This window comes from Pteropus medius, unplaced genomic scaffold (genome assembly GCF_902729225.1).
Source record: "Pteropus medius unplaced genomic scaffold, Ma_sr-lr_union100, whole genome shotgun sequence".
NCBI lineage: Eukaryota > Metazoa > Chordata > Mammalia > Chiroptera > Pteropodidae > Pteropus > Pteropus medius.
The window spans coordinates 15,690,287-15,704,548 of NW_024354503.1; the positions used below are offsets into that span (position 1 = coordinate 15,690,287).

At 33.4% G+C, this 14,262-nt stretch overlaps 1 protein-coding gene across 3 annotated transcripts in view; it reads right to left on the reverse strand.

The window, feature by feature from the left end:
• UBR2 (ubiquitin protein ligase E3 component n-recognin 2) overlaps positions 1-14,262 on the reverse strand; it is a 98,400-nt gene that overhangs the window by 32,347 nt on the left and 51,791 nt on the right. For all 3 annotated transcript variants that reach the window (XM_039854624.1, XM_039854622.1, XM_039854623.1), the window contains exons 15-26: positions 13,940-14,123; positions 11,461-11,522; positions 10,712-10,822; positions 10,003-10,068; positions 8,546-8,668; positions 8,352-8,415; positions 7,231-7,355; positions 5,318-5,370; positions 4,244-4,346; positions 3,445-3,493; positions 2,872-3,026; positions 1,177-1,279 (exon numbers count right to left, since the gene is read on the reverse strand). In XM_039854624.1, the coding sequence (XP_039710558.1) occupies positions 1,177-1,279; positions 2,872-3,026; positions 3,445-3,493; positions 4,244-4,346; positions 5,318-5,370; positions 7,231-7,355; positions 8,352-8,415; positions 8,546-8,668; positions 10,003-10,068; positions 10,712-10,822; positions 11,461-11,522; positions 13,940-14,123 (1,198 nt within the window). The remainder of the gene's footprint in view (positions 1-1,176; positions 1,280-2,871; positions 3,027-3,444; positions 3,494-4,243; positions 4,347-5,317; positions 5,371-7,230; positions 7,356-8,351; positions 8,416-8,545; positions 8,669-10,002; positions 10,069-10,711; positions 10,823-11,460; positions 11,523-13,939; positions 14,124-14,262) is intronic.

Sequence of the window (14,262 nt, forward strand, 5' to 3'; positions counted from 1 at the left end):
TAACTGGATAAAAGCAAAAAGGGAAAAATATAGCTCTAGCAGCACACGAAGACTCCTCCTCCCTACCTCCCAGTAGAACCTAGTATTCTTAGTCATTATCTTTTAGGAAGAAGTGGCAGAGAACATGACACTAAGCAAAGTTATAGAAATAATCTTTTACAATCAAGAAATTAATAAACTCCTATTTTACTACCATAAATTCATTTAAACACCTTTTAAGTGGCTGATTGCGGGTCTGGGGCAGGAAAAAGTAAAGATGAGCCTGGGCATCTTTTGTGCACAGAAAGCAACGTGGTGCTCAAACACTAATGGGGTTGAGTCAAAAGGACAAAGAAGCCAACTGAACAGATTCCCACTGACTAAAACCGGCAGTCTGAGCACTGAAAGGAATACTGATTATAACTGACTATGAAACACTGAATAAATAAAAATCCATGAGTAATATTAAAACAAAAACAACCCTAAGCAAAAAGATTCACAGTTGTTACCACTGCAGGTAACTATTAGACCAACTGCCTATTCTGAAAATTACAAAGAAAAAGTTTCTCTTTAGAGTCATTATATTATGACATTTAAAACAAATGGTTCAAAAAAAAGTGTGTAAATGTAAAAGCAAACATAGCAATTATAGTATTACATAGCAAACATAGTGTAACTAACTACTGAATCTAGATGGTTGGTATGTGAATATTTACCATATAATTCTTTCAATTTGTCTATATGTTTGACATTTTTAATAAAAAGCTAAAAAAAACCTCTATGACCTTAAAAAAAGTCACATTATGTAAGATGTGAATAATCTAATATCCTATAGATAATTTTCTTATTTTTAGTGTTTTTGTAAGATAACATCAACAATTTAAAGTGAAATCCTGATAGTGTACTTTGTTTTAAAGTTTTAAATGCATGTGCTATACTGATGTCAAACTAAAGACTCCTCATTAATTTGTTTATGAATTAAAGTTTATATATTAAGTATGTGTATACCTTACATATTTTTGTAAAAATATATCAGGATCTGATATAGTACCTTTAATACACAGATGAATATATATAGCTTCAGAAAGCCAGATTAAATATAACCTATTTAGAACCTATATGATTAAATAACAGGCTATATTACAAATTTAAAATCATTGATATCTTGAGTTAGTTTAATAAAAAGCATATACATACTTGAGATCTTCTGAGTGAAGGTAAATGTTACTATATGCTCTTCCATGACATTCTCCAAGTGCTGTTTTTCTTCTTGTAGTGCCATTCCAATTAAATGTAATACCTCAAATATAACATGTTTTGTAAATTTTAGTAAAATGAAAATCAAGTATATATTTATGGAAGAAATTAAAAAGAATTCACTATTAAAAAAGATAAATTATTAAAAACTAAGTGAATTAAAAACAACTTGAAGTACTAACTTTTATTAAATTCAAACTCTACAGTTCATTTTGTAATAATGAATTCTCAGCAAGGAAACAATAATTTCTATTTCAGCTAGGAAGAAAATTCAACTGCAAATTTTTAGGGTGACCAGATGTGATCAGCAAATCATACAATATATAATTTTCAGCTTTATTTTTTCCATACACTACAGTCTTAAAAAAATATTCTAAGAATCAGTAGCCAAATAATTAGAGCTGAAAGAATCTATCATGTAATTATCCAGTCTATAATACTACCTAGTTTATTTTCTCTTTCTAAGGACTAAAAGTCTTAATCATCTCAGAAAGAGACATACTTTTATCTCTAATGCCACATAATTTATAAAGATGTCCGCAGTTCTTCAGTATATCTCACAAATAATTTATCAGACTTCTATTGTGGTAGTCAAACTCGGAAAAACTAGGTTAGCCTGAATGACATAAAGCAAATGTAAATATTAAGGTAAATGCCGTTCACCCCCTTTTTTCTCCATCATTTCCCACAAATCTTTTGCTCATACAACACTGATGGTCTTTAGTATACCACAGTTCTCATACTTTTACATTTTAAGTGTATGTTTACAAATGCGAGAGGGGGTCTAAGTTAGCCAATGACATACATGAACCTGCTGAGTCAATGGAAAAAACTGTAGCTTTGGAGGAAAGCTATGGAGGAAAACTTGCCTTCCTCTGAATCCTGGCTTCACTGCTTTCAAGCCACATTCCCTTAGGGAATCCCTCTATCTAATGTTATCATCTTTAGAAAAAAGCAGCTTTCCTCTAAAGCTTTGAGGATTACAAATATTGCACTTGTCTAGCACAGAATAAGGCATAGGGTAGGCTATTTCTATAAATTGAATAATTATTACTACATTACTTATTAGTTGAGTAACAGGGATGAGTTAACTAGATCTTACTAAAATTTGACTTTCTCATCTACACAGTGGAAAAGTTGTATCTACTAACAGGGGTGTTATGTAAATTCAATGAAATAATAATTTAAGAATGACTTACATTAAAGCTATAAAGTAAAATACAAACAATGTTCTAGACTTGCCACTTATCAGCCCCAGGACCATAAGTCTCTGAGTTTCAATTTTTTCATTTGCAAAATATGGATACTGATGAATTCACAGGTTTTTTGAATTAAATGAAAAACATGTCGAAGATAACACTTTATAAAAATAACAGAGTACTACATAAACAAAGACATATTAGGACCAATCGATGAAAGACAGAGTAGCCAACAAGACAAAGGTAATCACAATCACGTAGAGAAAAATCTGCCAGGCTCTTATTTTCATTGTCAGACACAGAAATGGCAACAATATGCTATATTTCAAATTAAGGTAATGCTACATTTGTCTTAAGTTTTCTGTGTACAGATACTGACAAGAGTATTTTGGCTTTTACTACAAAACATATAAATACTAAATATCTTCAAACCTACCCTTTGCAGCATGGACTCAGACCAGGTGTATCCATTATGTTCCACAGCCCACTGCAGTATTGTTCTCATGATGCACAACATGACATCTGACTGCAAAATGTTAACCAGACTTGCGAACAGAGGGCAGAATGGAGGCAAAACTGGAGGTGGAAGTGCTGAAAACACAGTTATTATTGGTTTCTTCTGTAAAACATGCTTAAAAAAACTATCACTTTACTAGATAATTTTGACAGTCTTCACTCAACAAATATTCATTAACACACATCTTAACGCTGTATTTTACCTTAAGGTCAGTCAAAAATGTATTAAAATAGCTACATAAATAGTGGCAGTACAAAGGAAAGCTTTTCTTTTCCCTAGAAATGTCTTAAGATCTGAGATAAAAACATTAACCCAGGGATGATGCACAGTAAAGACTATTTCTCTATTAGTATATTTATTAGTCCTTTGAATGTTTACTTGGAAAGCTTATATTCAAACCTACTTCTCTAAGGATAAACGTCTTAGTCAATAAAAACAAAGTTTAACAAGTAAAAAAGACTGATATGAGATTTTTGGGACGATTAAAAATACCTGTATCTTCCTTATTTTGTCTTTTCAATTTCCGTTGAGCTTCTTCTGCCTAATAAAAAAGAAAGTAATTTGAATGGGGAATTAATAATACAAAACAACTCAACAGCCAAAACTACTGATATGTTAATCTTTCTCAGCTCATCTTCTGATTTTAGAAGATTTTTATCCTTAGTTTTGTAGTCCCACATCAACTTTATACATCAAGGTTAATTTTTCCTCCCGAATCCCTCAAATGGGTTCTTTCTTGCTTTAAAATGCAGGGGAAACACATGTAAACCCAAATCAAAAATTTATGTAGGTTGGAGCTCTAGGACATACATCAAAAACTAAACAAAAGCTTCCTGTTTAAATTTTGTTTAATTCCATTTACTGAAAAAAGTCTTTTAAGAGTAGAACTGCTAAACAGCAAAATTTAACTAGCTGAGAATTAGGAAAATTCTATAAATCACTATGGAAAAGCACAATGTTAATCAGCAGTAATTCTGAAATAAATTTAAAATGAGCTGATTATAACACAGATTGACAATTTGTATTCAAAAGCCAATAATATATATACAATTATATATGTGTGGGTATGTGTATAATTATATGTATGCACAAAATACTGGGGAGAAAACCCAAAACGTTAGGTGGCAGTATTATAGGTAATCTGTACTTTCTTCTTTATATCTTTTCCAAATTTCCTACAATAAAAATATATCCTTTTTCGATCTGTGAAAAGCAGTAAAAGTTGTTTAGATTAAAGAAAAAAAAATCTAACCCAACTCTTCCCCAGTACACTTTTAATTTTCCTAATTACCTTGGACTGCTCTGCCCTTGAAAAGTGATAGAAATACAAATTGAACTCTTTGGCACACTCTGGTTTCAGTTCATACATGCCTCGTCCTGTTAATCCAGGTTTCCTATTAAAAAAAAAAAGTCCTTAAAATATTATTACTGAAGTCATACACTAATTCATGAGACAGTATTAGATAATAGAATAGAAAGCAGAGCTCTCATATACTGCTGGTGAATATAAGCTAGTACGATTTTCTGTGGGTGAATTTGGAATATAATTCCAAAGGATAATAGGCATCCATTTTGAGTTTATAGCATGTCCACTCTGAGTTTATCCTAACTGCACAAGTCAATATGATGGTCACTGCAGTGGCAACAATTCAAAGTCTAACAGGGAATAGGCTACACGCTATGACATCTCCAAACAACTGAACACCATTAAAAGTGATGTTAACTTCTACATTTTGACATGTAAAGATGTCTGTGGTAAGTCCTACCAGTTGGAAAAAGTAGGTACAACTTTAGGGTTTAAAGAATCTCTTCTGTATTTTTTTCCCTATATTTTCTCTAAAAGCATGTAATACCTTTATAATTAACAAAAATAAAGACATTGCCATAGGGTGGGGAGCAAGTAAAAAGCAGCATTAAGACATTGCCTCAACAACCTTAAGGGGATAAACAGTTTACTGAATGGGCAACATACTACACACAAGAGAATGCAGCATTCAGAGGCCATGCCACAATTTAGTATATTCAAATGTAAACAAAGAAAGCAATTTTAAGAAAGCTCAATGCATTTACTTGAGTCACCTACTCAGGTTAAAGTTAATTATCTAAAACTTATCAGCTATGAACATTTATTCTGAATACAATGAAAATCCTCATAAAGCTATTACTTTTGGTTGGTGAGTGCAGAGCTAGATTATGAAAGTGAAAGTGAGTGAGGAATATAGTTCAGCATTAAATATTTGAAAATGTCATTCTCTGAAAGCAACAATTTCATTCTCTGTTCCATCAAAGGGGACACTGAGAAAAATGAATGTGTAAAAAAATGTGTAAAAAAAACTGAACGTGAAAAAACAGAAAGTAAACTCACTTGAAATGGGCAACTTCTTCAATGACACTCTCCATGCCAGTCTCCTTGTTCTCCTAAAGGTATAGGAAACAAGTGTGTTTCATGTTCAGAACATCTGTTAGCACTCTGAGCACTGGGCTTTTTATCTCATTATGCCTCATACAGCAATTCTATGAAGCAGATATACTATTATCTCGATATTTATAGATGAGGATTCTATAGTAAACATATGATTAATATACAATTAGGGAAATTTATTTGGTAAGCTAACATTTAGATTGATATAATTAAAAATGAAGTCACTACCATAGGAAATTAAGGTGGCAGCTCACTAAAGGAATTAAAAAAAATTCAAAGGAAAACACAAATTATACATAACATTTAAACAAAATTTATGTCAGATACTGTAATATCTTGTGAAATAGTTACACTAATTTATCTATTTTTAGTAAAACAGTATTTCCTAAATCATATCCCATTCACAAATAAGATGTTAATAGGAATTCTGTAAATAAAGAATTCTCCGGTCAAAAATATTTAGTAAATATAGTTGCTATCACTTTATACAAAGCATATATATAACACTTTTAAACTGTTGTTTTAAATTTTATTCTTCCTTAAAGTCTAAGTGAAACCATAATTGCTTCTTCATTTAACAACTTAGGATTCATTTCCTGCATTAAAAAGTACAAGTAATTTTTATTCTGACTAGATATTTAGTGATATTAAGAAATTATTATTTTTTTAGGTGTAATTAATGGCACATGGATAGGTTTTCCTGAATGCTCTTATCTTTTAAATCAGTTGCTCAGCCTTGGTGTTACTGACATTTGGATCAGCTAATTCTTCATTGTGTGTGTGTGAGTGTGTGTGGGGGAGGTCTGTCCTGAGCACTGTGGAATGTTTAGCAGTATTCCTGGCCTCTGTTTATTGGATGCCAGTAGCACCACACACCCTGCCTTGAGTGCCCAAGGTCCCTGGGGGGCAAAATAGTCCTTGGTAAGAACCATTGTTTTAGGTATGTAGAATTCTAGTTGTAGATGAAATAGTAAACCTGACTTTCTCTATAAAATAATCTAGTGGGGAGGACAGAGATTATTGGTTGGGGCATAGATAAGATTAGTCATTTGTTGAAGTTGGTGATGGGTTCGTTATACTATGTTTTCATTGCTATAAATGTTGGAAAATTTTCACAATACAAAGTTTAAAAGAAGTATTATTATGTAAGAATATAGGTTTAAATCCAAGAAGAATAAACATTAAGATTCAAAGTTTTGATTTTATGTTTCAAATTTGAGAAAACATTTTGAAAAGCCTCAATGAAAATAAAATCCTTTCCCAACTATAAGTTTTGGGTTTCTAAAAAGTCTCACGGCTGAAAAACAGGTGGCTGAGTACTTAAGGTCCTGGGAGGAAAAAGTTACAATTAACCTATGAAATCCCATGTGAATATTATTTTACATTCACTAAAATTAAAGACATGGCTCACTAAACTAAGGAGAAGAGTTTTTGGATGTTTCAGGAGGACAAAGCTCTGGGAAACTTTAGTTTACTCAACACAACTGAGTAGATATTTCTCACTCCCTTCCTCAAAATACTCTACCTACAGCAATTTTGTACTGAAGACTCTATAACCACCCTTTCTAATGGAGACATATATTCTGTCCCAAGGACCAGGTTTACTTTTACTCAGAATATTTACCTTTTTCGAGGCTTCACTATAAAAGATTGTATTCATATGCTGTTCTCCACTCCCAGTCCCTATTATACTCTTTTTCTAATTATTTCTAATAAGAGTGACTAGAGTTATACATGTCCAAGAGCCGTAGTTTACACAATCGTGAAAAAGGTACATATAAGTAAGTCTATATAAACTAGACTAATAGGTAGGAAAAGAGTTCTATAATCTTCTTTTTAAAAATGTAAGTACTTACATCTTCAGGTAAAGATTTTACCAATTCACTATGAGCCATAGGTTTGATGCTCAACTGATGGATAATCTCTCGCTTAATTTCATCTGTAGCATTTACCTGTCCAACTCCAGGATTAAATCTCTCTCCTGTCAACAATGAAAAAGTATATATACACACACATTTAATATAAACACAATACTTATGTGATAATATACTCAAAATTCACACAACACAATACATTTTTCTTTCTGTGCAATGAAAAGCAATGACTGGTCTGGCAACAAGCTAGGGCGAGAGCAACTCCCAACCATACTTCTGAGTCTCAGACACAATAGGTGAGTGCAGGCTTTAGGCAGTGGAGAGAGAAGTCCGGTTGTAGTTTTGAAAGAATGGGATCAGAAGGTGGGAAGGGATTAGAAGTAGTCAAGAATTGCTACAGCAGTTGTACCAGTAGCCTAGGGAACTGCTTGCATGCCATCTGCCATGTGGTAGCAGGGAGGGAGAGCCTTCCTCTGTCCTTCTATCTAGTGGCAAATGAGATATCACCTTCTGAGACCTCCTTCATTGGTATCACATCCTGACAGTTGCCAAGAGTCTCTGCTCTATGGACTGTAGAGAGCCTGAAATAGCAGGGGAGGTAGGAGAAGGTAAAGGATAAAATAGGAAAGATAGAGGCAACAGGACTGAAAACATAGGCAAAAAGAAATCTGCTTCTATAAGCGACAGGTCTCTATTAACTTGGAATTATGATATCTGAAGTCAAGATGACACTTTTGCACTACAAAACCAGAGATTAATAAAGCTAAGATATAAAGTAACAGTAAATAGCTCCTAAATATTCCATTCTTGCTAAATTTTTGTGTCCCTCTTATTTTCCCCAAAACAAAGAATTTTCCAGTTTATTCTGCTTTAGCACTTATGTTCTCTCTCCTTTTTTCAAAGCACCACAGTGCTGTTACTCTCAACATGACAGTAACCAGAGAGGAGAAAAAGATGGGTACTCTAATCTCCTTCTGCTGAGTAGCCACTCAAACAAACAAATAAGCACACACACACACACACACAGAGTTCAGAAATTCTGAACTATTTGCTACCACAAAAGCCAAAGGAATTTATAAATGTCTCAAACAATCCAAACTTACCAACAAGCATTATAATGAGGTATAACATTTCTTCTATTAAAGTATTGTTTTGCTGAACTACATCCTATAATAAGGGGGGGAGATAAAGTTCAGAGATAAGAATACAAATGCTCTATTATTTCAAATGATTAATATAATCAAGAAGAATGAAAGACGGTTCTTTAATAATGTGGCCTCATAAAACATGTTCTTACCTTCTGGGTAATCTCAGAACTAAATCTTTTTCCGTAGTCTGGAGTACTGAAAATCTGATAAAGTTCAAAGCGGCTGAGCATTATCATCAGGAAATGATTTGGGTCCATCATGGAGACACCTGTCTTTTTTTTTTTTTTTTTAAATTTTTGAGGTAAAATAAAAGAGGAAGGTCAAAAGAACTACTAAATAATTAGTGAGAGATATTCTGGTTTGCACAAGAGAAAGCAGGTTGCGTAGACACCAATCCCAATAAAAGACTAAAACCCACTTAGCCCCAATCCCATGTGTGGTAGCTGTAAGTGTAGACAGGAATATAAGCTGGTAAAACAGACAAAACATAAACAAAACAAAACAAAATTCTGTTAAGTCCACACATCAGAATAACACGGACTATACGTTCTCTTTTCTTTTAATGCTTTGAATTAATTGTATTCCTCTGAATTCAGGTCTGAAGTTTTATTTCAGGTTCTCTTATCACTGTCTGGTATATGGCCTCGGAGAGAAATGTGGTACGGCAATTAAGCTTCTATTATTTTTTTATACGTATCGTTTTAAACTCTTATCAAGAATTCTTAAGCTAATTTTTGGTGATAAATGCTACACTAATGAAAGCAACAGCTTTTAAATATTAGTTTTAATTGTCCTTTAGTTCCATTTGTATAAAATCAACTTGGATTTTAATTTATTTTGAACCAATAATTTTTTGAAACATATTTCATAACCTATAATTTCTAACCCATTTAGCAATAAAACTACTATATGAAAAGCATTGTGCTATGCGCAATGGACAAAAAACAAGGAACAAGATAGAATTGGCATGGTCTAGCGGAGGGGATGAAAAGTAAACAGGCAAGCACAATCAATATTAATGCTATGGTAGAGATAAGCACCATGCTATGGGCCCTCTCACAAGGGACATTTAGCCATGGTTTAGTGTCAAGGAAGGCTTCCAGAGAAACTGACACTAAACTAAACACTAAGACATGCAGGAAAATAGGTTACTAGTAAACAGAAAAAGAAGGGGTTGGGGTGGGCAATCTAGGGAGCAAAAAAAATAAACATGCAGTTTAAGACTTAAGAAAGAGCATGGCAAATTTAGGGAATTTTAAAGCAGTTAAGTATCACAGGCATTGAACAGTGGTTTAAGGGGTTTGGGTCTTTAACCAGAGGACAATGAATAAAGAATGGCTTTTAGGTTTCTAATCTATCAGCTATACACCAAGGTAAGAAACCAAAGACAGGAAGAAGATACAGAGAAGGCAAGAAGAGTTATTTTGAATATGTTAAATCTGAGATGTGTCCAGAAAATCTAGATGAAAATGTTCTATGGGCTGTCAGCCATAGAAGTTTGGAGTTGAGCAGATCTGGGAGTGATCATGACTGAATGGGTCCTAAGGAATTAACGAGAAGAAAAACACTCCCCACACCTTTAAGTTTAATGCTTTTAATTCATTACCTGAAGCATTATTATATCCTTGTCAAACATTTCACGTCTGCATTTCACATTATGGTAGTAATAAATCTAAAAAAAAAAAAAATTAATTATATTGGGTAAACAGGTTTTTATTTGTGCAGCTTCTTCCTCTTCCCACACCCTAAAAGAGCACATGAGTTTTGGGCAAGCGCGTGCATACGTAATGTAGTTTCCCCAATAGTTAATACTATCTTAGTAGAGAGTAATTAATTAGGAATTTCCAGATTACAGTGGTCACTCTATGGTCCACGTTTTGCATCCATCTTTCTGGGTCTGTCAACAAAGTTGTGTCAGTAAGATTTATAGCTAACAAAAATGGGAAAAAACGTGTAACAAGCCTGGTGAGGTTTAAAGATTAAAACCTCAATTTCAGAGCTATACTAACAGAACTTTTATGTTTTAACACAATTTAAGTACATACAATCTGAATTTTTATTGTTTTAATATCCAACTTTGTTCTAAAAATGATTGCCAAGTGAAAATCAAGAAATTTAAGTGCATTTCTACTTTTGATATTCTTTCTTGACAAAGTATAGATAAAAGTTCTAAGAAACCTTTATGGTTTAATATATTCTCAAACAATTATAACGTAGAGACTCAACTTTTAATGTCTAAATACACTGAAAATTATATCCTTCATAGAAGCCAAGCAATGGATTGAAAATGCTCTACAGAATTAAAATGCACTCACCTGGTTTACCAGAGAGAAACCATTTCTTCTCCACATTCCTGCATGAACTTGGGCACATAAAACAAGACATCTAAGAGGGTGTTCTATCAACATAGGTGGGCTAAGTTCACTCTGTATATACAAAAAAAAAAAAAAACAACACAAAAGTCTCAACTCTATAAAGATTGATTGAGATGAATGTTTTGAATAAAACACAAATTAAAATTATTTAAAGGTACATTTGTGTGATGGTCAATTTTGTGTCAACTTGGCCAGTTTCTGATTAACACCAGTCTAGATGTTGCTGTGAAGGTATTTTGTAGATATAATTAATATTTAAATCAGCAGACTTCGAATAAAGCAGATTGCTCTCTATAAACTGGGTAGGCCTCATCCAATTAGTTGAAGGCCTTAAGAGAAAAGATTGAGGTGCCCCCAGGACATAGAAATTTTGCTTCCAGATTGCTTTAGGACTTCAGACTGCAACATCAACTCTTCCTTGGGTCTCTGACCTATCAGGCTGCATTGCAGGCATATTTCTGACTTGCCAGGCCCTAATTACATGAACAAATTCCTTATAACAAATCAATCTGTCTCTTCCTCTCTCCATACATATATATATATTTGTGCACACGTAAACACAAACACACACACATACACTCTCTTTATTGGTTCTGTTTCTCTGGAGAACCCTAATAAACTTTGTTTCGAAGTGATTTCAAATACATGAAATGTAATAAATAAGTATTTTTAAAGTTGGTACTACTTACGAGAGGTAGGAGCTCTGGAAATTTATATGCCACTTCACTTTTGCTTAATAATACATGCAAACCTGCATGGAAGAACAAACAAAAACGTATTTCTACAAGTGAAAATCATTTAGAAAAAAGAAACAAAAACCTAAATATTCACTCAACTTTGTATTTAACTTCTTTTTATCTTTGGGAACTTATCATGTTATAAATTAAGATATAAAATGAACTGCATCCATAAACAAAACTTTATTCTCATGAACATCTGTATCAAAGGTACACTTAGAACTAGTCTTAATTGCATGTACTAACATACACTGATCATATTTTATAGAAGTAAATGTTAGACATACAAACAGCAAAAGCAGCTATATAACTATCAAAGTAATTTATATATTTTATGCCAGCTTCAAAAGTCGTATTTCACTGGGCCATGGAGTTTGTTCCTATTTAAAGTAGTGAGAGATCCTTCTGGCAAATGAACAGAGAGACTGGTCTTGGGATTCACTGCACTGATCCTGACTCAGAATTAAGTTCCCTAGAACTTCCAGTTTAGGATCAAAGTTTCTTTAGTTCCTAAATGCAAAGGCTCTTTTATAGCTCAACCTTAGTTAATTCTGTTAACTAAGAATTAAGTGTCCTGTTTATGTTGTCTAATCAGAAAACACTTTTCATAGTCTTATTGATAAATGTTGGCTTCTTGGTCAAGTCTGGTTTGAGGCTTTCCTCATTTAAGACGACTTGCATTACAAATCTCATTCTAATAACTTGTACTCAGCAGCTGCCACTCAAGTTCCATTAGTACATACTCCAAGTCCTTCTTAAACTGTTTTATGTGTCTGTTTACTTAGCTTTCCAATTAAGAATGATTAAGTATTCAGGGCAAGATTTGTCAAAAACAGTGAGACAGAATGCTCAAAAATGTTCACTGAGAAGGGTTGAGGGAGATAAAGACCTAGGTAGAAATTAGTACATTTTCATTCAGAGTACTATTTTCCCTGCGGATAACTATCAGCATCAATTTCTACCCATACAACCAGACTTTTAAAGGCAGAAAAAATCAGCAGTTGAGTTGGAGACAGAACTTACTTTCCTGCATTCTAGTTGAATACTTTTCCACACACCATGCTACCATTTGCCTATGTTGAGGATCAACAGTACAGTACGCTCAAAGCATTTATAAAAACAAAACCGGGTCTGATCGAGTTATGAGAATTAAGAGATTTCTTCCTATAGGCACAACTTCATTCTAGATACTTATTTGTTGTTCTGTTGATATTCAGATGTCTAAGTTATACTGAACCACCACGATTTCAGTAACAATCAAATGCTTTCAGCAGGATAATGTGATAATGCTCATAAGAATGGAAAAAAAATGCCTTCATAAATAAATGAGGGATCATTACTACTGATCCCATGGACATTAACGGAATTTAAAAAGGAATACTCTATGCCCACAAATTTGATAACTCAGATGAAATGGACCAATTTCTTGATAAACACCAATTACCAAAACTCACATACGGAGAAATGGATAACCAGAATCAATTATTTTTTAAAGAAAATGAATAAATAATTAAAAAGCTTCCAAAAAGGAAGCAAAGTATTAGGTCCACTGGTTTTCACTGGTGAATTCTACTAAATACTTAAGGAAGAAATGATACCAATCCTCCACAATCTCCCCCCACACACACCCACATCCACTTTCATATCATATTAAGTTACTGAGCTACACACATAAGATAAATTACAAATTCTGCAATGAGTAAAAAACATCTACCTTTAAAATGTCTCCTTTCTACTCTGGAACTAAAGGGAACGATAGTATGTGAGTAGGATAAGAACTCCTGCAATCAAGAAATACGGTAGGAAGCTGTACTGAAACAAGTCTGCAGAGATGGACAAGTGCATGATCAAAGTTTTTGGCTGCTGCAAGGTGGCAGCTTCAAATAGTCTACCAAGCACAAATATCTTGTAAATCGACTACTTAGGATTGAAAACTATCACCCAAATTTGGGACTCAACTCCTGACCTGATGCTTAGAAAGGTTATCAATAAATGATTAAGAAACAATTTAGAGTGAGAGAAAATCTAGGGTGGTTTCAATTTGTTAGCAATCACTCTGAATGGTAACAACACAGACTTTGAAGCTGGGTTGAATTAGTTAGACAATAAAACATGGTACCTGTGGTTAAAGTCTGAAGCACTATGGTATGGTGGTACAGTCATTATAAACATGGCCTCTGGTGCCAAACTATCTCAAAATTCCTTCTCTGACTCTTGTTGTGTGCCACTAAGCAAATCACGTTTGTGTTTCAGTCTTCCCTTATGTGACACAAACTTAATTATAATATCAACCTCATAGGCCGATGTGATTAAAAAAGTTAATGCAGATAAAACTCTCAGAATAATGTGTACTAGGTATTCAGTAAGTATTAATCACAAACAACAATTTAAAATATAGTTTCAGGGTTCTTTTTGAGGAGAAATGCTTTACCTGCAAGTAAGCGAGAAACTGGGAGGTGAATGCTAACTTTTTCTTGAGAAACACAGTATCTGATAGTTTCCACTGAATGTCCACAAATGCTTAATATGATTGGCTGTTCACCATCAGTAAAACCGCCATGACACTGCATCAATACTGCAAGGCATTTCTTGTAAGCTTCAATTAAAACTTTTTCCTAAAAGAAGGTTTGCGATAAGTTACTCAAAAGGCTGAGTTTCTACAACATTGAATAAACACCTCAAATTCGATGACTAGTTAAGTACCTCAAATATCAATACAGGCAAAATCACTCAATCTTCTCTTCCCAACTTGGT